The 25,849-nt window shown below is 33.3% G+C and overlaps 1 protein-coding gene across 1 annotated transcript; it reads left to right on the top strand.

The window, feature by feature from the left end:
* On the top strand, window positions 1–20,208 carry LOC126771270 (medium-chain acyl-CoA ligase ACSF2, mitochondrial). The gene is made up of 12 exons (XM_050491064.1): window positions 1–100; window positions 2,269–2,452; window positions 3,101–3,229; window positions 4,033–4,253; window positions 5,911–6,032; window positions 7,023–7,129; window positions 12,409–12,536; window positions 13,545–13,713; window positions 14,373–14,486; window positions 15,221–15,363; window positions 17,981–18,122; window positions 19,476–20,208. The coding sequence occupies exons 1-12, from the start codon at window positions 42–44 to the stop codon at window positions 19,701–19,703; spliced, it is 1,746 nt and encodes a 581-aa protein (XP_050347021.1). The 5' UTR covers window positions 1–41; the 3' UTR covers window positions 19,704–20,208.
* Window positions 20,209–25,849: the final 5,641 nt, after the last annotated feature.

Below are 25,849 nucleotides of genomic sequence, written 5' to 3'. Positions count from 1 at the left end.
GTGTCATTCGTCAGACTCGTACATATTGACTTTATTCAATAATGTTAAACAAAAGTGTGTGTTTTTTATCGAAAAGACTTGCAAGTGTAGCTAACTTAAGGTACGTTTCAAAGACGAATTTTATTTTCAAAGTCAAAACATGAAATTAATGCTTCTATTTTTAACTATAACTTAAAAAGTTGTTTTTCCGTTTATTGTAAGTTGTTAAAAAAAATTTTATTTATATATGTATAGTTAAAAATTTTACTTTAATTAAAATATAAATTATTTTTTTATACATAAAATATTGATTTCGTATCTACCTGGTAATTGGAGCTTGATGAAGAAAGTTATGTGATAAAGACTGTGTTCTCATATTTTAATAGTTACAAATACCATTCGCTTCATAAGTCAAAGCACCGAAAAAAAATTACTAAATACTGCACAAAAGTTCCCGCTACGGGACGTTTAAAATTTCCCAAAATCTATTCTGTTGTTAAGATGATAAATTTCATAGTAAGATTGCAGTCTATCAATACCAAAAGTGTGATTGTAAAATACAGCCTACCACTTAAAAAATAGTGCTCAAACAAATAACGAACGCATGTAATGTGTGTGCAGTGGCAACCAACTACAGTAATTATGACATTTTGTAACTAAAGTATTCGTAATCGGTTTATTGTTATATTTAACAAGATGTTTTATTTATAAAAAATGTTTATTCCAACACGTATTTACTGTAGGTCACCTGGGGTAAAGGGGCGATAAATACATACATTAAAATTACTGTCTTATTAATATAGTATTGTGTGTTTTTGTTACGTAAATGATTATATATATACGTAACACGGAACATACATTCTTAGCCGGAACAGCTGACTTCGATAAGTTTATATTTGTTTATTATTCTATTGTTGCATTATAAATTTATATTCTCTGCTGTGCTGTACTTTGGCCTAGTGGTAAGAACGCGTGAATCTTAACCGATGATCGTGGGTTCAAACCCGGGCAAGCACCACTGAATTTTCATGTGCTTAATTTGTGATTATAATTCATCTCGTGCTTGACGGTGAAGGAAAACATCGTGAGGAAACCTGCATGTGTCTAATTTCACTGAAATTCTGCCACATGTGTATTCCACCAACCCGCATTGGAGTAGCGTGGTGGAATAAGCTCCAAACCTTCTCCTCAAAAAGAGGTGCGGAGCAGTGGGACATTCACATTCTGTTACGGTTACGGCTGTACTTTGCGTAAGTATAACATCGTTATCTTTTATAATTGTTAAAATGTATGTTGTATTACGTTCACAAATAAAAAGAAATATAATAATGACAACATACTGTAACCCTATAAATTTTAATATTTCAATATATTAATTTTAATTAAAATGTTGTATTTATTTTAACTAATCTAACCGAATCGACATTTATTATCTATTCGGTTTGAGAGATGGCAGCACTACGTTTGGCCGTCCGTTTGATCGTTGAGCAGGCGCCGGTCGCTTACCGACGCCTATCAGTTTTAAAAGATTAAAAATACACCTTTTTTTTAACTTATTTGAGAGCTTCGGGTTACCAAACCTCTTTGTATCAAAACCGTGCCACGTGCAATTTAAGTCATATATTGCCTTATTTCTCCACATATACACACTCCTGAGGGAGTATTTTTTTTAAATTTTATATATACTTTGTATATTACATTACAAAGTAATATAGTATTGTTCGGTCGACTTAACCGAGGAATTGTTGCTGATTTGGAGCTGTTGGAGGCTCTGCTGTTTTGTGGAGGAGAGGCTGCTTGTCCAGTGGCCTGCTGTTGCTGCTGGTGCTTTTTGCTGCTTCGCACTGCTTTTATTTATTTGCTCACTCATTGTAATACTGCGTTCAGGGTTTGCACTATCCTGCTTATCTATTTAAATCTATGACTTAATTTTAATGTGAACTTAATTGACCAGATACTGTCAACGGTCCACCCCCTGATTTTTTATGTTGTAAATTTTATAATCTTTATGACGAGTTTTATTAATGTAACGGTCTTGGTGGAACGACCCCTTACACACGTGTACCCCGTGACAATACAACGGATTAAAGGATGCGTGAACCAGTGTATTACAGGTAGAAGGGACATAGCGTCTTGGTTTCCAAGGTTGGTGGCACATTGGCGATGAAATTTTCTTCCATCGCCAATGTGCAGTGATGTCCGTCTGCCTCCAGCCCTACATATGACATAAAAAAAACAATAAACTATGTTAAATGATAATGTTTAAATGTAAAGTGTAACAAATTACAGGTTAGCCCGTAATCTTCATCGACATTCACATGAAGGCTATCTGCACAATCTTGGAAGCGAACCCCTGGTACATGCCAGCTTGGGCGATGTGGTAGCGAAGACAGCACACCGATACCCGGGACGAGTTGCCATCCGTTCCATACATGAAGACCTCTCTATTACTTATGATGATTTGTTGAATCAAGTAAGAAGTTAAATGCTGTTTGTTGGTCGCATTACTTGACCAATTTGGTTTTTTTTAATTTTAATATGGTTGTCCGAATTAGGTTTTCATGTAAAGTAAAATTAGAAAAGTATTTCTGAAAAATCGGACGTCTTTCTTTCCATAGGATCTTTGTATGAACTCAAGACAATACCTCACGACTTAAACACTGATTGTGCGTAATCCCTCAACCCTGATGACCCACCTGTTATAACAGTTTTGACATTCAACGTCAACTTACCTATGTATTGGTAGTGCTTATTTTAACTTTACGTCCCGTGCTCTCTGTGACAAACATTATATGCAAAATATAGGGTAGTTAAAGTTGCCAAAAAATGTGTCAATTTTACCCCGCTTATACTCTTGGTTTTTATAGCGTTTCTATGAAAGATTTAATATAATTCAATGGTTCAGTTAAAAGAGAAACACCTTTTTTTTAAAAATCATCAATAAAAACTTCATGTTGGAGTAAATTGCAAAATAGTAAAAAAATATGGTAATGTTGCCACAATTGACGGTATCGTGAGAAAATTAATGCAAATAGGTAACAAGAGATATAATAATAAATAATAAATGACGGTTGACCCAATTAATTTCATATATTTTACTTAATAATAAATGTTATTTCAGGCCGATTCTTTAGGATGTGCACTTAGAGATAACGGTTTCGAGAAAGGAGATAGGTTGGGGATCTGGTCTCATAACTGTATCGGATGGGTCGTGGCGCTTGTGGCAGCCGCTAGAGTTGGACTCATATCGGTGAGTGTTATAATATTTATTTTCATAGGTATACCTTATGCAATTTTAAGATTAAATTGATTAAATCATATCATAGTAAGTGATTCACGCAATCCTTTAGTTTTGATGAGTGTAAATTCACGTTATTTAATCAAGAGTTTCCGTACTGTAGAAGTTACTTACAAGCTTACTTTCATATAATTTTACAAGATAAATATTGTTATTATTTATTTACCTTTTTAATTATGTACAGACATTTTTATAAAATACAAATTAAAAACAAAAACACGCCGTCTAAAAGATTGTCATTGATTTAAAATTAAATTTAAGAACGAAATGATGGTAATGATGATTATTCGCTACTTATATAGAATTATGACATTTTTTTGTATTCTAAAATTTTAATAATTTTAATTATGTTAATGTATTTGTATTTTTATGAACTTGTAATTGTTAACGATCATCTTTATTTAATGACTGTTTATGTGATGCTTTTACGAATGATGTGATAAGCTGTAATTAGTAGAACATTTGTAAAAAAACATTTTCAACCTCTATTAAACTGTTTAACTAATGTATCTAGTGTTGGTTGTCTAAAATAAATAAAATAAAATAATAACTTTTTAGAGATCGCCAATTTTATGAGCTACTCATTACAAAAAAGAGATATTTTAGGAACAAAACACAATAGTAGTTTAGTTAGTGGAGTAGTAGATGAGTGGATTTTTAGATCCTCTAAATCGGATGATATCGATAGCCGAACTATGTAAATAGATATTTATTTTTCCTTGTAAATATTAAAATAACTAAATATTTTTTTTAAGGTTTTTATCAACCCCGCATATGAGATGAATGAGTTAGGTTTTTGTATAAAGAAAACCCAAATGAAAGGATTGTTGATCGGCGAAACAATTAAGAAAAGAGATTACATAGGACGATTAAACAAAATCTTACCAGAACTGCAAACGTCAAAAGAAGGGTCACTCGCATCACAAATATTTCCAAATCTTACGACTATTATGACTTTAGGAAAAGAAAACATTAAGTGAGTAATTATATTTAAAAATGTACGACAATTTCCTTTTTATAAATATAACAATACTGCACTCAATTCTCACTTCGCAACTCTTAATATTATACTACTACGCTTAATATTATAGGTGCTTCAAATGACGGACAAATATGTATTCTAATATTATAAATGCGAAACTAACCCTTGTATGTTTGTTACGCTTTCACAACTAAGCCACTAAACCAATTGTGATGAAACTTGATGTGAAGCAAACTTGTACACTAAGGACATAGGCTTCTTTTTATATACAAAACCTATTTTCTTTACCCACTTATCACACGTGAATAAAACTAAGGGCGGAAACTAGGATGCCATAATATTAAAACGGCTTAAGTTACATCAATTCAGACACATAGGTGATCATTTAATTTTTTTTTTTTTATAGAATAGGAAGGCGGACTTGCATATGGGCCACCTGATGGTAAGTGGTCACCAACGCTCTTAGACATTAGCATTGTAAGAAATGTCAACCATCGCTTACGTATCCAATGCGCCACCAACCTTGGGAACTAAGATTTTATGTCCCTTGTGCCTGTAATTACACTGGCTCACTCACCCTTCAAACCGGAACACAACAATATCAAGTATTAATTGCGTAGCTATTAGTTAGTTATTGCATTATACTATTGGCTATCTCTTTTTTGTTACAAATGTGATGATGTACTCCAGTAGCGGCATCAATAAGGACTAATCATCTGCGTAAGACATATATTGTATAAGTGTATGCGCGAACACTAGTACATAGTTTATTCCGTCACTCTTTTCAATTTTTCTTCGATATCTTAATGGACTTGAGTCAATAAACGAGAATGGCTCGTTTATTTCGATGATACTGCAAAAATTTCATGTGTCAAAACAACTGCTTTACTTGCTTATTATAGCACTGCCTATTTCCTAAATCCGGGCTGCTACAATATTTTTCTTATTACACTCTATGGGGCTGACCCTGGGATTGAAATCTTAATTTGGTTACCAGACCAGTTAACAAATAAACTGCAGACACTTATAATGAGTTTGTAAAGTATTTGTATAGACAAAGCCTATCCGATTTAATTTTATAATATTTTATGCCGAAGAAGAAGTAACAGGCAAGAAATATCTATATCCGTTAAAAGTCTAATTGTGTTAGTAGAGTATATATAATACAGAGCTACAAGACAATCCTTTTATAATGTGGCCTCATTGTTCATCATGTGATCCCCCAATAGGTCCAGCATATTTGAAGTACATCAACTATTATTTTAATTTATTAAGATTAAATATCAATTGGTTTGTTTGGTCTTTCGTTAGCTTATACGGCTTTAGATTTCGAGATCACAGGTATGAATTGAGAAAAAGAAAAAGACCGGGTTAGGATATCAACAGATCTTAAGTTTTCTTATTAAGAAAAGTAATTGCCCAGAGTTAGGAAATAAGAAGTGTGTAATTTTTTTATGAAATCGGTAATCGATCTAAAAAAGATTAACCATTCCTCATCGCCATTGCGCTACCAACCTTGGGAACTAAGATCGTATATCCCTGGAGCCTGTAATTACAGTGGATCAAGGAAATATTAGGAGTGGTTGGTTGCCCACGATGAAGATTAAAATCTAAGGAATTTGTCTTCAAGATGAACTTTTTTTATTTACAGTGGTGTATCTACCGTAGACTCCTTGATAAACAGATACAAAAACAATTGTGAAATTTCAAAATATGGCAAGGAAATAAAACCAGAGGACGGCAGCATTTGTCTCTTGACATCTGGCACAACGGGTAAGATTTTTTAACTATTTTAGTATTTGAATTGTAGTTTCATATCAAAACATTATGCCAGGCCTTATACCATTGTCGCTAAGTCTATCCTGACTATTTGGACAAATAGCCAAAGATTTTGTGCCTAAATGAAAGGGAAAATATAAATAATAATTGGTGGTTAAATATACTAGGTCGTAAGGTTCTGTCTTAGGAGTTATACTTAGCATTATAATTGTGTACTAGATTGAATGGTGAATAAGCTAGTTTAAATGCAGGTGTATTATTAAAATATAGAAAAAGACTTTGTTATTAAAGTTATGACTGTTTCCAATAAAGTAGTGTACACATATCACTTTATATTTTACGGAATCCAGTAATAAAAATAATTTATTTTATTACACGCTGAGATAAAAGATATACAATTCAAACAAATAACACAAACCCTTATCAGAAAATACCTATAGTTGTACAAATTTGCAACTATACGACCGAGAGATAAACGAATGTTTAGATATAAAATAACTAGAATACTCGCATTTAGAGGTTATGTACCTTATGGATCTATTATTTACCGAATCTTTAGAATTTACCGATAAGTATAAATATTTTCTTTGATATTTTTATTAAAAAAAAAAATGTAATGATAGTTGCAACCATTTAAGAAATGTTTTTAACATATATTTGTATTTTATCTTTATGCTTTCTGTTCATTTGTATGACACCGTAAAAATTTTAATTTTATAAGCTTATATATAAGCTTATATTTTCAATTTATAATAAAATGCATAAAATTTCGATAGTTTATAATGTTTTAGGTCAGATTAGGCTACTGCGTATTATTTTAACTGAGTTTGGTCCGTTTTATCAAAAATAATAAGCGTCAGAAAATATTTTTCGAAAGTTTACAATCGATATATTGTAAATTAGCAGCAATACGATATATTTTAAATTAGCAGGCCTAACATTTGTCTGGTAAAATATAAAAATAAGTTCGCCATTTAATTCTAGGTAATCCAAAAGCTGCTTTAGATTCTCATTTAGCTGTCGTCAATAATACTTATTTTTCTGGCAAAAGGTTGTTATTAAACGAGGAACATCAAACAGTATGCTTACAGGTACGATATGCAATTGTTTTTTTTTATGTTTAAAAGTTATTTATTTTAATTCAGAATAATTAAATGAAATAAGTTTAAGTAAATGTAGTAACTTGTCAGAAACTGGACGATTATTTAGTGGTTTCTCTGTTGTAATCTGAATTTCATTCTAAGTAAATGGACATGATTGCAGCCAAAATTAATCGAACTATCATTTTCGTAGTTTGTTATTTCAGAATAATTTAATGGTGGTAGGGCTTTGTGCAAGCTCGTCTCGGTAGGCTATGGGTGTTGGTGACCACTTACCATCAGGTGGCTCATTTGCTCGTCCGCTTACATTTACTATAAAAAAATCAAAGACTACCCCATTCCATACTTTATCCATTATTTATAAAACGTAAAGTAAACAGCTAATAAATGTCCTACCGCTATGTAAAGGCTTCCTTTCCTCATGAGATGTCGGTTTGGTTGTCATTCGATATAAGCAAGTTTCCTCACGATGTTTTCTTTCACCGCCGAGCATGATATGAATTATAAACATAAATTTAGCACATGAAAACACAGTGGTGCTTCCTATTGGGCTATCTTAGCGCAAATTATCAAGAATAAGCCAATATCCCATGTCAGGGATAGTGTTGTTTGTATCGTCATACTGGTACTCAATTTTTTTACTTCAATAACTTGTAATGTAACATCTATAAATATTATCATCTTAGGATTTATTTTCTACAACATGGAGTAAGTTATGCAAGATATAACGTAAAAGAATTAATGTAATGTAAGATCGACGGAGAGAACAAATATAAATGGTCAGTTAATATTAAAAAAAAAATACAAACATTCAGTTATAAGTGCATCAATGTATAAGTAATTATTTATTACCCTAGACAGTAATACGCAGACTATTATTTATTAACGAATTATAAATCTTCTTGTGATGTATGTCATTAGTGTGTTGCTATGGATAAGACTCTTTGTTATTCATGTTATTCGGGTTGTCATGGAAATCTGTCTCTCTTGAATAACTAGCTAGGAAGTGTTTCTATTATTATCCACAAACATCTTATTGGCGACGATGATAAAAAGCAATTAGAAACCAGAATTTACTGTTGAAACTATCAGGCAAGTGTGTTACATATTGTATTTAATCAAATTGAACGTTAAAAGAAATAATTATTGGAAGATAATATACAACGAAAAATGTCAGTCGGTAAAATTTGTTCGTTTGACATCTCAAAAGACAATTGGGAATTATATATCGATAGGATAGAACAATTTTTGGTTGTAAATGATGTTAAGCCGGCAAGAAAAGTAGCAACTTTAATAATAAATAATAAATTAAATAATAACTCTGATGGGTAACGAAGCTTATGAGCTGATGGTTAATTTATGTACACCAATTAAACCATCTAAAAAAACGTTTGAAGATTTAGTCATTATAATGAAAAACCATATGCAGCCAAGACCTAGTGTTTTTACTGAACGTTTTAAATTTAGACAGTGTGTTTAGAAGCGAAATGAGAGTATTGCAGATTATGTTACGGAGCTAAAAAAAAATCTTCAACAAACTGTCGTTTTCCATCAGGTCGTTTAAAAGAAAACCTAAGAGGCTAATTTGTTTGTAGCATAGCTAGTGAAAGTTTAAGGCAAAGACTTTTTACGGAAGATGATATCACATTCGATTTGGCGTTTAAGTTAGCAATCGCTATGGAGGCGGCAGAAGCTGACGCGGCTTTAGTGCAGAAGCATAATGGAAGCAGTACAGTATCGACTGTAGAAACTTACATAAAGTGATGACTAAGCAAAGGAGCGAAGGTAATAATTACGCATAGGGATCAAATATTGGTAGAACGAGATCTAGTAGAGCAGATAGGCAGTTACCAGACAACTCTGAAGCGGGTCCTAGTAGAATGCGTAAAGTATTATACTATAGAGAGCAAAACAGAGGGAAATCATTTCATCAGGGCAATCCGTGATTCAAAGGTGAAAAATGTGGAGCTTGTGGCAGAGAGCATAACGAAGCCTTTTAGTATATTATGTACGTCTGGAAGGCTTGTAATATTAAACGCCACTTGCGGAAGATGTGCCCTAACTTACAACAGATAATGACAATCCGTAATTTAAATAAAAATAATATTTTACACTCAAATAGCAGCAACAATAGCAATAACAGTGATAACGAGGTAAATAAGTTTTCCTTAGATTCTGTTAATATTAATAAATTTGCACCATATATTATCAACATTTGTGTAAATGGGATTCAACATTAGCTTGACTTGTTACAATAATTATTTTTTAAACTGGAACATACAATTCTGTGATATAACTTTGCGTTATTATACTGGTGAAATTGTTAAGCCTGTGGGTAAAATTAATGTTTTGGTTACGTACAAGGATACTAGTAAAATGTTAGATTTGTATGTTATAGATAGTGGTAAAACTAGTTTATTAGGCAGGTAATGGATAAGTGAATTAAAAATAAGTTATCCGATACTACAGTTTTATGAAAATATTGGAGATGAAATTTTTAATTTTAAATCTTTTAGTTCCAGATACTCTAAGGTTTTCTCAGATGGTCTAGGGAGATTTACTGGTGGAACTGTTGGATTTATTTTACGACAAGACGCGCGACCTATTTTTATGCAAGCATGTCCGTTGGCCTACGCTCTTCGCGAACCAGTTGAGAAGGCTTTAGACGAATTGGTAAGGGATGGAGTGATTACTCCAGTTAGTGCTTCAGACTGGGCAACACCTATAGTTCTAGTTATGAAGAAATATGGCACAATTAGGTTATGTAGTGATTATAAATTTTAACTTTAAACAAATGCCTTGAGGTAGATCGTTTTCCCTTACCTCGTCCAGAAGACCTATTAGCCAAGTTATATAGTGGGCAGAAATTTACTAAGATAGACTTATCACAAGCTTATGCCCAATTTGAACTAGATGAGTAAGAAATTTACAGTTATTACGACACACAAAGGTCTTTTCGTGTATAATCGTTTAATTTATGTAGTATGTAGTTCGTTGAATTTTTCAAAGGAAACTTGAGCAGTTGTTTGGTGATATGCCTAGAGTTTGATTTTTAGACGATATTATTATAACAGGAGTAGATGATAAGTCTCACTTAAATACACTTCATGAAGTTTTTAAGCGTTTAGAAAATTACGGATTAAAAATTAAAAAAATGTTCTTTTTTCGCAGACTCTGTTACCTATTTAGGATTCGTAATTAGCAAACATAGAGTACAAATTTGTCTAAACAAAATTGATGCTATTAAAAACGTTGCTATACCGAGTAATATAACTGAATTACGTTCTTTTTTAGGGTTAATTATGTATTATGCAAAATTTGTACCGAATAAAAGTGACATATTAGCACCACCGTTTATTAAAAAAAATAGCGTTTACGTAAATGAATGTGATGAAAGTTTTAACAAAGTTAAAAAAATGTTGATATCACATACGGTTCTTGTGCATTACTCACTCGATTCACCATTAATACTGACTACTGATGCCAGTAGTGTTGGACTTGGTGCAGTGATATCACACATCACCTCAGAAGGTGAAAGACCTTTCACCTTCTGCTTTCGCATCACGGATATTGAACGAAACAGAGAGATCATACTCTCAGATGGAACGTGAACCTCTGGCTATAGTATTCGGGGTAAAAAAGTTTTATCAATATCTTTATGGCAGAAAATTTACGTTAAGAACGGACCATAAGCCGTTAGTATCAATTTTTGGCAGTAAGTTAGGAATACCGGTTATGGCAGCTCGTAGACTGCAGCGATGGGCCATTTTACTTTCGGGCTAAAGTTATGATGTAGTGTATATACGTAGAGATTTTGAGACCGTATTTTAACCGTCATCACGAATTATATATAGACATGGGTTGTGTCGTATGGGGATATTTGGTGGTCATGCCTATTAACTTAAAAAAGATTTTGTTAAATGAATTACATACAAGCCATATGGGCATCGTTAAAATGAAAGCTATGGCATGTAGCGTAATATACAAACAAATACTTGGATGCGTTACAATCTTACTTATTGGATTATAGGAAAGTAGAACACAGCACCACCGAGTAGCACCGGCTACACTTTTACAAAAGAGGCATCTTCATTCACGTTTGGATTTATTACGGAGCGATATTCAAATTGACAATAAGGTTCAATCGGCTCAAATGAAACAAATTAGCCAAGCGGGCGGTTCAAATAGATATTTTAATTTAGGTGACAAAGTGTGGACGAGAAATTTTACGGGAGGAAATAAATGGCCGGAAGGGGAAATAGAAAAAAAGTAGGTTTACGTCTTTATGTAGTGCTAGGGGAGGGCGGTTCACCTATTAAAAGGCATGTGGATCAAATCAAAAGTAAATCGATTACTACTTGTAATGCACCATTACAAGATACAATTAGTCCAAGTGCCCGAGATCCTATGACTCCTTCTTGCTCTAACTATGCTCACGGAACACCAACAGTTCCGGAGGTCAATATCCCTAGACCTGGATTAAGACCTAGACCTCTGAAAGGTTTTAAAAGATATGGAATCGAATTTGATAATTTTATTTTGTATATAATTTATTTCATTACATAATTTTTTTTTTATAGAATAGGAAGGTGGACGAGCATATGGGCCACCTGATGGTAAGTGGTCACCAAACGCCCTTAGACATTGGCATTGTAAGAAATGTCAACTATCGCTTATAGCCAATGCGCCACCAACCTTGGGAACTAAGATTTTATGTCCCTTGTGCCTGTAATTACACAGGCTCACTCACCCTTCAAACCGGAACACAACAATATCAAGTATTGCTGTTTTGCGGTAGAGTATCTGATGAGTGGGTGGTACCTACCCAGACGAGCTTGCACAAAGTCCTACCACCAGTAAAATGCGGTATAATATAATTAAATGCGGTTATTGTTTACTTTCCAAATATGTAAGTTATTTTTTGTATTTTTGTTATTTTTTGTATTTTTTATCAAAAGTTATGTTCTTAGTTTAAGGGTAGAAGTGTTATGTATGTCATTAGTGTGTTGCTATGGATAAGACTCTTTGTTATTCATGTTATTCGGGTTGTCATGGAAATCTGTCTCTCTTGAATAAACTAGCTAGGAAATGGACGTGTTTCTATTATTATCCACAAACATCTTACTTCTATTAATCTTGCAATCGTATTACGTAAACTTTGTCTGAAACATAAATAAGGCTTACGTATGTGCTTTAAATAGAATGTTTAATCTTTGGTTTTGACATATTATTTTCTTTTTTTTTTATTGAAGTATTTGTTTATATTTCAGTCACCATTGTTTCATGCTTTGGGCTCAATAGTGACGTTGATCTCTGCATTGCAACATGGTTCGACAATCGTGATCCCTGCGCCTATATATAATGTAGCTGCTAATATCAATGCCCTGTGCGCTGAAAAGTAAATATATATATATATTATACCTATGATTATTATAGCTATATATATTATAGCTATTCTGTAAGAACAAACTCGAAACTCGCAAAAAACGGTCATGAAATATACAAATATAACAAAAAGTGATATGCGACATTGACCATAATAATTATAACATTTAAAAGATACACAAATCAAAATAGTATATCACTATGCGGCGGCAAAATTTGACGGGTGAGTAATGAAATGAGTTCATACAGAATAGCAACGGTGGTCTCAACGTAATGTAATGGCCATAACAAAATTCATATCAGACTTGTGTACAACTAAAATATTCGTGTCTAATAAATTAGTCAGCAGTGGATTTCCTAAGTGAAACTGCTGGTCATATTATTATGCAATGTAAAACCCATACAATGACATACATTGGTTAGAAATATAACTAACTTATTTATAAACGATTTTTAGCGAGTAACAAGAGAACAATCCTAACTTCTTTTTTAAAATATCTAAACAATAATGACTGAAAGATATAAATCTGTATTTAACTAAACAGCCGCTAAGCAACGTTTATAAGTGTGGCTGATAGTCACGTGACACAAACTTATTTTCTTAATATAATAATAATAATATCCTGGGACATTTTTCACACACAACCATCTGATCCCAAATTAAGTTTGTGCTATGGAAACTGATATACTACGTATACTACTTTTCTTTTGTAAATACGTACTTATATAGATAATTACACCCAGACTCAGGACAAACAGACATGTTCATGCACACAAATTTCTGTCCTGGGTGGGAATCGAACCCACAACCTTCGGCGTGAAAGGCAAGTATCTACCAACTACGCCAACCGGCTCGTCAAAATACCACCACCACAAAAGACCAACATAAAAATGGATACTGGTGTCAGATATATCCTCCGTCAACTGCTCCGTCCGTTTGCGTCAACTGCTGGGACGGTAATGTGGAGATCATTTTTATAGACGAAATTGCAAGCAATTAAAAATTAGTTTTAATTTTCAGATGCACAGTCGTTACTGGTACGCCTACAATGTACGTCGATATGCTGTCACAGATAGCGAATATGGGCCAACTGCCCATCAAATTACGCATTGCTCTTGCAGCCGGCGCACCCTGTAGTCCTCAGTTGATCAAACAAATGAATGAACAAATGAAAATTAATTATGTGAGCGTAAGTGTATTGTAACATTATTTTATAATTATTAACTAACGTAGGTCTTGTGTCTAGTAGTACTAACGTAGGGCTGCACATTCCGAGGTCCTGAGTTCAAACCACATGTCCAACCAATGAAAAGTTATTGGGTATTCCTGTAAAAAATTGGTAGTAGGGATCCGAAGCCTAGAAATTGGGTGTGTTTACACTGGCGTGCCTTCAAAATCCGTTAGTAACTAAGACTGCTAGTCTACTATCGGACTATGTGTATATTAGGGGTTAGAGTATTCTCTAACCCTTTTGTTTATGAACAAGCTTGTGCACTATAATATCTCCTGCACAAATAGCTGATTACCATTGAGAATGGTCGTCATGAAGGACTTCGTTCACAATTTCATAAACATATTATTAAAAAAATCGTTTAATCTTGGCTGCGCATGTACATAGATTAATTGACATAATTAAAATGTATCTGATTCTGGGCACGATTCAACTTCATCCACGCTTTTCAACTTGGCATTTAATTTCCGCAAAATCCATTCATGTGTACCAAACGATAAGTGATCTATTTTAAATATACGAATACAGTGAAATGAAGAATTTATAATATTTTATATTGTATTGAAAAGCTTTACTTGATAAATGATTAATGATACTTGATTACTTGATAAATGCAGGCACTTTATGGACTGACTGAAACAACAGCCTCCGTGTTTCAATCGCTACCTGGGGACAGTATTGATGTTGTTGCTGAATCTGTTGGTTATATAGCCGACCATACTGAAGTGAAGGTAAGCTTAATGCAATAGTAAGCAGAGCGACGATGTTTTGTTATTATATAGTAAAAAAAAGTGACAACCTATAAATGTCCCACAATATGATAAGGGCTCCTCACCCTTAAGAGAGGCTTATTCCACCACTCTGCTCGGTTTGCAGATGCACATGTAGCAGAATTTCAGTGAAATAAGACACCTACAGGTTATTTCCCAGCTGTTCACAACATTCATGTTATCGCCTTAAAATTAATTAGTGCTTACCTGGGTTTAAATGCGCGATCATTGGTTAAGATACTCGCGTTCTAACCGGCTCACGGCTATGTTATTGTAATTGAATTGAAATATTATATACTTATACAACGATATCTTATAAAGGTGAAGGTATTGGTTATTTGCTTTTACACTTCGGTTTTACTATAATTTTATATTTTATTATGAGAATAACTTAATATATTGAATTAATATAAAGTTAATAAATTGAGTAATTTTTGTACGATTTTTATTTAAATGCGATGTTACAACAAAAGTAACATAATAAGACTGTACTAAAAATACGACAATGTACCACCCAATGATCAGCACGTTGAACCTGTGTGTTAAATATCGTTATACATATACCATTGACTTATTAATATTTTAACTATATCATATGTTAAAGACTTGCACCGTACATGTTTAAAAATAAATACGCAACTGAAGCGTACTAGTATTTTAATAATATTGTACAAGAACTTAAAAATTATTTGTAGGTAGTCGATGAAAAAGGAGAAATGGTACCATTCGGTGTTCCCGGAGAATTAATGGTTAGAGGCTACAATAATATGATTTGTTACTGGGATGAACCGGAAAAGACAAAGAAGACGCTAAGAGAAGATGGTTGGTTGTATACAGGGTAAGAGATTTTAAAACTATTACGGTAGTTTGTAGTCCTGTAGCTCTAGTGGCTAGCTTTAAAGTTCGTAGATCCCGTGGTTCTGGGTTCAAACCGAAAATGAAATAAAATTTGCTAAGCTAATTCTTGGTTAATGATTAGTTTTACTGTTTGAGGTTACCCGGTAGTATTGGTAATGTGAGCCTTTAAAATAAAACAACCGAGTATATTCTGGTGGTCAGATAGTGTAATTGGTCAATAACAGTAACAGCCTGTTAATGTCCCACTGCTGGGCTAAGGCCTCCTCTCCCTTTTGAGGAGAAGGTTTGGAGCTTATTTCACCACGCTGCTCCAATACGGGTTGGTAGAATACACATGTGGCAGGATTTCAATGAAATTAGACACATGCAGGTTTCCTCACGATGTTTTCCTTCACCGTCAAGCACGAGATGAATTATAAACACAAATTAAGCACGTGAAAATTCAGTGGTGCTTGCCCGGGTTTGAACCCACGATCATCGGTTAAGATTCACGCGTTCGAACCACTGGGCCATCTCGACTATAATTGGTCACTCATTATAAATTTACAAAAACTTATTTAGTACTTTCAAAAAAACATTATTATAGCGCGATGTAAAATACATATAATGTGTTTCGATCTTGAATACTTACCATTAATATCTATCTGATTATTAGGATATTCCTAAAGCACCGCAGTATCTACTGATAAAGTAACGTACCTTATTTACATGAATACTTAAGTATACCTAAACATTTTAATTTAAAACACAATCTGTTTTTTCGACGTGAGTATGCTTTGAAATTACTCCAGGCACTGGTTGATATTTAAAAAAACTTTGATGAGTGATGTCTGCTTATACCAAATATAAAACACAGAAACTTAATTTCTGGTTGTTACGATTGGTTAATTAATGTTCGAACCGGCAAAAATTTCGCATCGAATCGCATATTGCATTTAAGGTACCTAGCCTTTCAATTTTAACGTATACGATTACTCGCTAACACTGTTCCAATAAAATTATTTTTATCGCTACATATAATATTTTTTAATCTTAACCATAGCAATACAACGTCATGACTTATTACTGAATTAATTGGTAATTCTGTTTATTTTTATTTTAGTAAGAATTAACAAAATTTTAAATATGTACTGTTAGGAAGTGAAATTAAAAATTGTGTAACGGTTACAATTTCCTTTTATTTCTATTTGACAGTAGACAAGCTAAGTGAATGAGCCTCCAAGAAGGTTTTTTATAGTATAGGCAGCCGGACGAGTATATGGGCCACCCGATGGTAAGTGGTCACTAACGCCCATAGACAAAGGCATTGCAAGAAATGTTAACCATCTTTTACATCGCCAATGCGCCACCAACCTTGGGTACTAAGATGTTATGTCCCTTGTGCCTGTAATTACACTGGTTTACTCACCCTTCAAGTCGTCTATACCGCAATGTTTGAAGACGAAAGTCTTCAACCAATGCGTCTTACCTGCCATGACATACGGTGCCGAAACGTGGACACTAACTGCGGGACTAGTCCACAAATTCAAAGTCGCTCAGCGTGCTATGGAGCGAGCTATGCTCGGAGTATCTTTGAAGGATAAGATCAGAAATGAGATTATCCGGAAAAGAACCGGAGTCACCGACATAGCTTGCAAAATTAGCAGGCTGAAGTGGCAGTGGGCTGGTCACGTATGTCGTAGGACCGATGGCCGTTGGAGCAGACGAGTCCTAGAGTGGAGACCGCGAATCGGCAAGCGCAGCGTAGGGCGCCCTCCAGCCAGGTGGACCGACGACCTTAAGAAGGTGGCGGGCACCAACTGGATGCGGAAGGCGGAGGACAGGGAGCTTTGGCGCACCTTGGGAGAGGCCTATGTTCAGCAGTGGACAACGATTGGCTGTTGATTGATTGATTGATTGACTCACCCTTCAAACTGGAATACAACAATACCAAGTACTGCTGTTTTGCGGTAGAATATTTGATGAGTGGGTGGTATTTACCCAGACGAGCTTGTACAAAACCCTACCACCAGTAAATGGTATTCATAATATCGGCTTATGACGTCAGTATCAACTGTCACCACTCGAGTCGAGTCACTCAACTATTTTAAGAAAAGTAAATTACAAAGCCAGCAGTTGGTAACACATTGAATAAATAAATTAAATACTTAAAGGTTGAGTAGAACTAGTTGAGTAGGTTAGTCATAACTAACTGAGCGCTATCCGTTGATATAATGTTGTGCTAAAATAATACCTAACAGTATCTAATGCTTGGAATATAAGGATTTAATAAATCCAAAAAATAAAATAATAAATAAAAATCTGGGATCTAGGTTTAATAATTATTTTAGCGTTTACATTACTCTTTTGTTCTATTATTAAATTCTACTATTGCAACTAGAAGTATAGTTAAAAAAGGATTAATTTTATAGAAGTGATTTGTAATCAATATTAAATAATTACTTAAAATTATAAGATCAATATTATATTAACAAATACCGACTCAAGCTCAATCAAATTAACAGTCCTTTCTAGAATAGACTAAATAATTAATAATTGTAGACTGTGTTAAGAAATACGGACGAAAAAAAATCATCATATTTTAAATTGCATTTCAGAGACAAATTTACATTATCTCCAGATGGCTACGGAAGGATCGTTGGGAGATTTAAAGACATCATCATACGGGGAGGAGAGAACATTGCGCCGAAAGAGATCGAGGACCAGTTGAGCACACACCCAGACATAGTAGAATGTCAGGTATGTAAAGTAGCGCGATGGGCTCTTCTTCTCCTAAGCATATATTTGGTGGTTGTTTTTCATCGCTTTCACGTATTAGTACGGGTTGTTGAATGCTGCAGGCATACATACAACATATGAAATCTATACCGCAATCACATGAAACCTCAGGTGGTATTGATTTCCGATTTTAAAATGCGACCGCATGCTTAATCGTATAAGTAAGTATGCTATTCACTCGACTATCTCGAGTAAACATAATAAACATTCGAAAAATAAATAAATAGTATTTCATTTATTCTAAATTCCTCATTGAGGACGGAGACTGATACATTAAATAGTACAATAAATTACCAACATTTTGCCATATCGATATTTTGAAATTGATACCTTAAGTGTGTCTTAACACTTAAAACTTTGTGTGTTGTTTTTACTGGTGGTAGAGCTTTGTGCAAGCTCGTCTGGGTAGGTACCACCCACTCATCAGATATTCTACCGCAAAACAGCAGTATTTGGTATTGTTGTGTTCCGGTTTGAAGGGTGAGTGAGCCAGTGTAATTACAGGCACAAGGGACATAACATCTTAGTTCCCAAGGTTGGTGGCGCATTGGTGATGTAAGCGATGGTTAACATTTCTTACAATGCCAATGTCTAAGGGCGTTTGGTGACCACTTACCATCAGGTGGCCCATATGCTCGTCCGCCTTCCTATTCTATATAAAAAAAAAACATTTAAAAACGATTATAATATTTTTTTCGCTCAGCCCTAATCTCATTAATTACATTTATTGTAAGAGTTAGGTAATAAAGTGCACTTGTGGTTGCACTTAATGACCTGTGAAATTGGCTAGTCGTTCGAGTATGGACGCCGCGGCCGAAATCACGAGGATATCATAATACATCATTTACCTATGTACCTAGTTTATATTATTTTTATAATAATAATAATGTCCTTCAGACCGATTTTGGTCACGGTGGCCAATCTCAAGAGAGATTAGCCAGCCTGCGCAGGAGATATTATAGTGCACGAGTCTGTCCGCAAACACATGTGCACTCTCGCTTCCCTCACTCTCATAACCCGATGGGATGGCAATTCGACACGACCAGCAACAGTTCAGGCGCAGGACCAACGGCTTTACTTGCTGTCCGAGGCCCGGGAGTGTATACACTTCCAACTTTCAGACTCCGGGATGCTACTGAAAATTTTCTGACAGAAAAACCCAATAACTTTTTATTGGCCCGACCTGGGAATTGAACCCAGGACCTCCGGGTCTGCGGCCTTTCATCAAGCCACTAGACCAACGAGGCAGTCAATTATTTTATATACAATATATTTACGGTATAAGCTATCTACCTCTATTTATTTATTTCACAGGTAATTGGAGTAGCAGATGAAAGACTGGGTGAAGAACTTTGCGCGGTTGTATTATTAAAAGAAGGAGCAAAATTCACATTAGAAAACATGGTGACCCACTGTAATGGAAAATTAGCTCGTTTCAAAATACCTAGACTTTTAAAAACTGTTAACGAATTTCCTAGGACAGCGTCAGGTAAAATACAGAGGTACAAAATAAAGGAACTAATTGAATCAGGAAAAATATGAATATTACAAAAATATAACCATTTTTTTATAATTATAACAACTAATAATATCACTGAGGTAACTTCTTCACTTAGTTTGTGGTTGTTCACCTTTAATATTACTTAGAAAGGGTAAGATACTTTTAAGTAATATTTTGCTTTTATGTATGTAAACATAATAATAACACATATATAGTCACTTTACATATTTAATTTAAAATCTTTAATATATTTAATTTATTAAAACAAGTTTTTATTTTATTTATGTTTAGAAATAAATTAAATTTAATATTCAATATTGTATTAGAATTTAGAAGCAAATGTGCGTGCCTGCATTATTATCACCTAAAATACAGATTGTTACAGCTTGAGTGTATTGTTCTTATAAATTAATTTATATTCTTCTACACATTTAAAATATTATTATTAAGTTTTTATTTAAGAATGTGAGGTTTCCTTTTTATTATTATCAAATATCTGCTCAATCATTAGGATAAAATTTTATAATTTTGTTGCAATATTTGACCAACACTCTCAAAGTGAATGTTAAATAAAACTTTATAAAATAATTGTTTTTTTTATATCCTTTTAAATCTAAATTTCATTTCATTTCATAATCATTTCTGCGAATCGGATATACACTCAGCGTGCAAACAATACGTATGGCGAGCGGATTTACGAGTATATTATTTTCATATAAAAATTCGTTATGGTATATTATTTTATCAGAATAACCACTCATTCCATAACCGTATCACTAAATGTGTCAAATTGGTTACCATCAGTTGTGGATTCATCTAATCTTTCTATATATTATCAGAATGTTCGAGGTCTTCGAACAAAAACTAATACATTTTTCAGAAACTTATTAGTTAATGACTATGATGTTATATGTTTGAGTGAAACCTGGCTCGCTCCAGGTATCTTCGATGCTGAGTTATTTGATTGCCGTTACAATGTATATAGATGTGACCGTGATTATGTCTCAAGAGGTGATCGATTTGGAGGCGGTGTGCTTATAGCAGTTAAACGCGGTTTGATGGTTAAAGAAACGAAAAATTACCAATTCCCGAGTGCTGTCGCTGACGTTTTAATGCTTTCTATAGAATTAAATAAACAGCCAAGTTATAGGGTTCTGCATCTGTTCTGTTGTTATTTTCCTCACTGTCGTAATCAGTTAGATTGTCTTAATGATTTTTTTGAGACCGTTTCAAATAGCCACGTAAATAAACCTGATGACTGCTTTTTAATTATAGGTGATTTTAACATCAGTTCGGCTGGATGGAGCTCTAGTAACTCTTATACCAATAATTTAATGATTAGTAACGATGTATTAGTCCAGTCATTGTACTGTTTTCTTCAATTTACAAAATTTAATCAATTCAATACTGTATCAAATATCAATGAAAGATTTCTTGATCTAGTCATCAGTGGAGTTACTTGCAGCGTGAATCGATGTAATGAACCTTTGGTCTTTGAAGATTCTCATCACCCAGCTTTGATTATTCATCCTAAAATATCATGGAGTCCTTCACTGCGGTCGCCAGTGCGTTTTATACCTAACTTTCGGATTGCAGATTATGATGCAATAAACTCAGAATTATCTCAGGTAGATTGGACTGACTTAATTGATGATAATGACATAGATGTATCCCTTGACTGTTTTTATGAGGTTATTAACAACATAATTAGAAAATATGTTCCAACAAAGAAATCTTTTAATACACGCTATCCTCCATGGTATTCCAAAGCTTTAATAAAAATTATCAATGAAAAACTGAAGTTTCATAAAAAGTGGAAAATATATATAATATCAAGTGACTATGATCAATTTGACTATCTTCGTGACCGCCAAAAATGTGTGCAGCTAGACTGTTACAATAGATATATTAGAAATGCTGAAAATAACATTAAACGTAACGGTAAGATCTTCTGGTCTTTCGTAAAATCCAAGAATGCTACATCTGATATACCTGATTTGATGTTTTATAATACCATTCAATCATCGGACGGCAATGAAATTTGTCACCTCTTCAACGCTCACTTTCAGTCTGCTTTCGAACCAGATACTAGCAATGTATCTTCATTGCCTTTGGACCACTCTTTAAATTCTGTGTCTGTGTCTATAGGTACAATTGATGTATCTGTTGATCTAGTTAGGAAATATTTGAGAAATATTGACATTAGCAAATGTAGTGGTCCTGATAAAATCCCTCCGATTTTTTTGAAATCCTGCTATAATAACTTAGCACTACCCCTTTGCATGCTATTTAACATATCTCTTCGTAGTGGAAGAATTCCTAAAGTGTGGAAACAATCGTATGTGGTACCCATTCATAAGTCTGGTGATAAACATAATATACAAAATTATAGGCCTATCTCTAAATTGAATACTATTGCTAAGTTGTTCGAGAAAATTGTTTATGACCATTTATACCCTATTTTAAGACCGGTTATTATTGACCAACAACATGGGTTTATTGATGGTAGGTCGACTGAATCTAATTTATGTGAATTTACTCATCAACTTGTAGCTGTGTTGGATAGTGGTGGTCAGGTGGATGTAGTGTACACGGACTACTCAAAAGCGTTTGATAAGATTTCACATTCCTTATTAATCAGAAAGCTTCATTTATTAGGTATACACGGTGATCTGCTTCGCTGGCTTGAATCATATTTAAGAGACCGCAGTCAAGCTGTTGCTGTTAAAGGGTTTAGTTCATCATTTGTGCCCGTCACGTCAGGTGTACCACAAGGGTCTCATCTTGGGCCTTTATTATTCAATATTTTTATTAATGACATTACCCAAATCATTTCTAATGCAATATTTTACTCTATGCGGATGACTTGAAAATTTTTAAAACTATAAACTCGACTCAAGACTGTGTATCACTTCAATCTGACCTTAATAACTTAAGCAACTATTGCGTTAAAAATCTCTTATATCTAAATATAAAAAAATGTAACATAATAACGTTCACAAGGAAAAAGAAACCTATAGTATATAATTACTCACTGCAGGATACATTATTAGCCAGAATATCAGAGGTTAGGGATCTGGGTGTATTTTTAGACCACAAGTTATCGTTTACTTGTCATATCGAGTATATTACTTCTAAGGCTTATCGTATGCTTGGGTTCATCTTAAGATTGAGTAAAGAATTTACACATTGCTCCACCCTTATTCTTTTATTCAACGCATATGTTAGGTCCATACTTGAATATTGTTCCACAGTTTGGAATCCCACTTATAACATCTACGTAGATAAAATAGAAAGATTACAAAATAAGTTCTTAAAAAATTTGCGATTTAGAGCTGGTTTATCTGATAACAAAGATATCTCTAGAATAGTCCCATTAACTGTGCGTAGACAATTAAGAGACCAAATATATTTGTATAAAATAATTAATAACATGGTTGACTCTAAATATCTTCTAAGTAACATATTATTTAAATGTCCTCGTCTTAGTGCTAGAAATAATTCTTTGTTCTTTGTACCCTCATGTAAAAATAAATTTACAAAGAATGTGTTTTTGTACCGTTCTTGCCTAAATTATAATAATAACCTCCAAAACTTAGATATTTTTTGCCCAAAAATTGGTGTTTATAAAAGAGCAGTTCGTAATATCTTAAAATGCTAATTGTTTTTAACTCTTTTACCTAAAGTGATAATGTATTTGCAGTTTTTATTTTTGTTTTACTTTCAATTTTAATTTAATTTAATTCAATTTGTTATTTTTTTTTTTGTGTATTAGCTTTAAGTGGAAACTTGATTGATTTGTAATTTTTGTTATTTTTGTTTTATATTACAGTGTTTTTAAAATTGTTTGTTTCCCAAATAAATAAATAAATAAATAAATAAATAAATAAATAAATAAATAAATAAATTGTTCCCAGACTAATTAACAAACTACCTTCAGATCTATGTTATAATATTAAAAAAAAAAACATTAGGGTTAAACTAAAGCAAATTTTTTAAGTTTACTTTAAGTGTGTATGTACGTATTTAGATCTGTAGTATAGTGATAGTATTTAAATGTATAAATTTGTAGTGTAGACTATTGATAGCACACATATAAACCTTAGTGGTTTTTTAACTGCTATCATTATGTTAAACATTGTACTGTTATTTTAAAAGTATAAATAAATAAAAAATAATAACATCGAAATCTATAAGTCATGTCATAAGTACTTCATAATATAGCTTACTGTTTTCTAAAAATGCTTTAGTTAGTCAATGCCATTCTGGGTATGGATGAATTTAAAGATTAAGCCCATATTTTTATGAGATTATAATTAAATAGTGTAAGTATTTTTCTATCAAGCCAGAATAATCATCAATAATGGTTACATGTGAAAGTATAACGGACATATACGGTGTTAAAATATAAAATATACACATAGCGGTGTTTGCCTTTATTTGACGGGCTGGTTGGCGTGGTTCGTAGTTACTTGCCTTTCGCGCCGCAGGTCATGGGTTCGATACCCACCCAGGACAGACATTTGTGTGCATGAACATGTCTGTTTGTCTTGAGTCTTCGTGTAATTATCTATATAAGTATGTATTTAAAAAAGAAAAGTAGTATATGTACTATATCAGTTGTCTGGTTTCCATAGAACAAGCTCTTCTTAGTTTGGGATCAGATGGCCGGGTGTGAATAATGTTCCAGGAAAAAAAATAGAATTAGAAACATTTATATCCTGACATCCTCAAATAATGCATACAAAACTAAATGCATTTACTTGTTGGTACTTGTAGGACTTTAAGCAAGCGGGCTGGGTATGTACCACCCACTCATATATTCTACCGCCAAGCAGCCATGCTTACTATTGTTGTGTTCCGGTTTAAAGGCCGAGTGAGCCAGTGTAATTACAGGCACAAGAACATAACATCTTAGTTCACAAGGTTAGTGGTATTTCGGCAATGTAGTAATATTTTTTACAATGCCTATGTCTACGGGCGGTGGTGACCACTTAAAATTACATGGCCCTCTTACCAGTCTACCTATCTGAAACAATAAAAAAATAGCAACATAATATAATTTTAATTATTACACGAAAACCATAACTTTCTATATGCATTGGGACTTATTTTTAGTATTCATTTTTGATATGTCTGGCATATTTGCCAGCTCTGGTTCTCTGGTGAGTAACAGTTTTATTCAATTATTATATGTCATTGAATTTTTTTTATTTATTGTTTGATAAAATACCCATTAAACTAACATTGCAATTATTATCGTCACCATTATCACATGCGGCTGTGTTATTGTTTAAAAACAAATAATTCTTTAATTAATTACCGCAACCGTACCGTAACAGCCTGAGAATGTCCCACTGCTGGTCTAAAGGCCTCCTCTCCTCTTTTTGAGGAGAAGGTTTGGAGCTTATTCCACCACGCTGCTCCAATGCGGGTTGGTAGAATTCACATATGGCAGAACTTCAGTGAAATTAGACACATGCAGGTTTCCTTACGATGTTTTCCTTCACCGTAAAGCACGAGATGAATTATAATCACAAATTAAGCACATGAAAGTTCAGTGGTGCTTGCCCGGGTTTGAACCCACGATCATCGGTTAAGATTCACGCGTTCTTACCACAGGGCCATCTCGGCTTTTTAATTAATTACTTTATTCTTATTTATCTCGTCACTGTAAATATTATGAGTGTTTGAAAAAACTATATTTAAAAGCTAAAAACGTACTGGAATAATCCATTCCTAATAACTAATTAAATAATTATATAATGTATATTATAATTAACTAATTAAATTTATAATATCGCAATATTACTCCCTATGTAACTTTAATAGTAACAAATGGCTAGACACGGTTGTAATCTAGTTATCGCTGAAAATAAAAAGTATTTAGAGTATTATTTTAATTTAAAGTAATGTGTGCAAATTTTATTATATATAATATCAATTATTATAAAAAAGATTAAAAGTCTACAAAAAACTTCTTTAATTCCTTTATTAAATGAACTTCAATTTCGTAAATATTTTATCTAAGCTTAATAATTATTTTGAAATCAGCATTTAAGACGTTATATCAGTAATATGATGACGCATGAAAGGCAGCTGATAAGGAAAATTATAAATTTTAAAAGTGAAACATATTTACATTGACAATCGAACATATATTAATATTTTTAGTTCTTCAATTAAT

Source organism: Nymphalis io, chromosome 10 (genome assembly GCF_905147045.1).
Source record: "Nymphalis io chromosome 10, ilAglIoxx1.1, whole genome shotgun sequence".
NCBI lineage: Eukaryota > Metazoa > Arthropoda > Insecta > Lepidoptera > Nymphalidae > Nymphalis > Nymphalis io.
The sequence above is the reverse complement of the archived record's forward strand: the minus strand, read 5'-3'. Positions and strand labels throughout refer to the sequence as shown.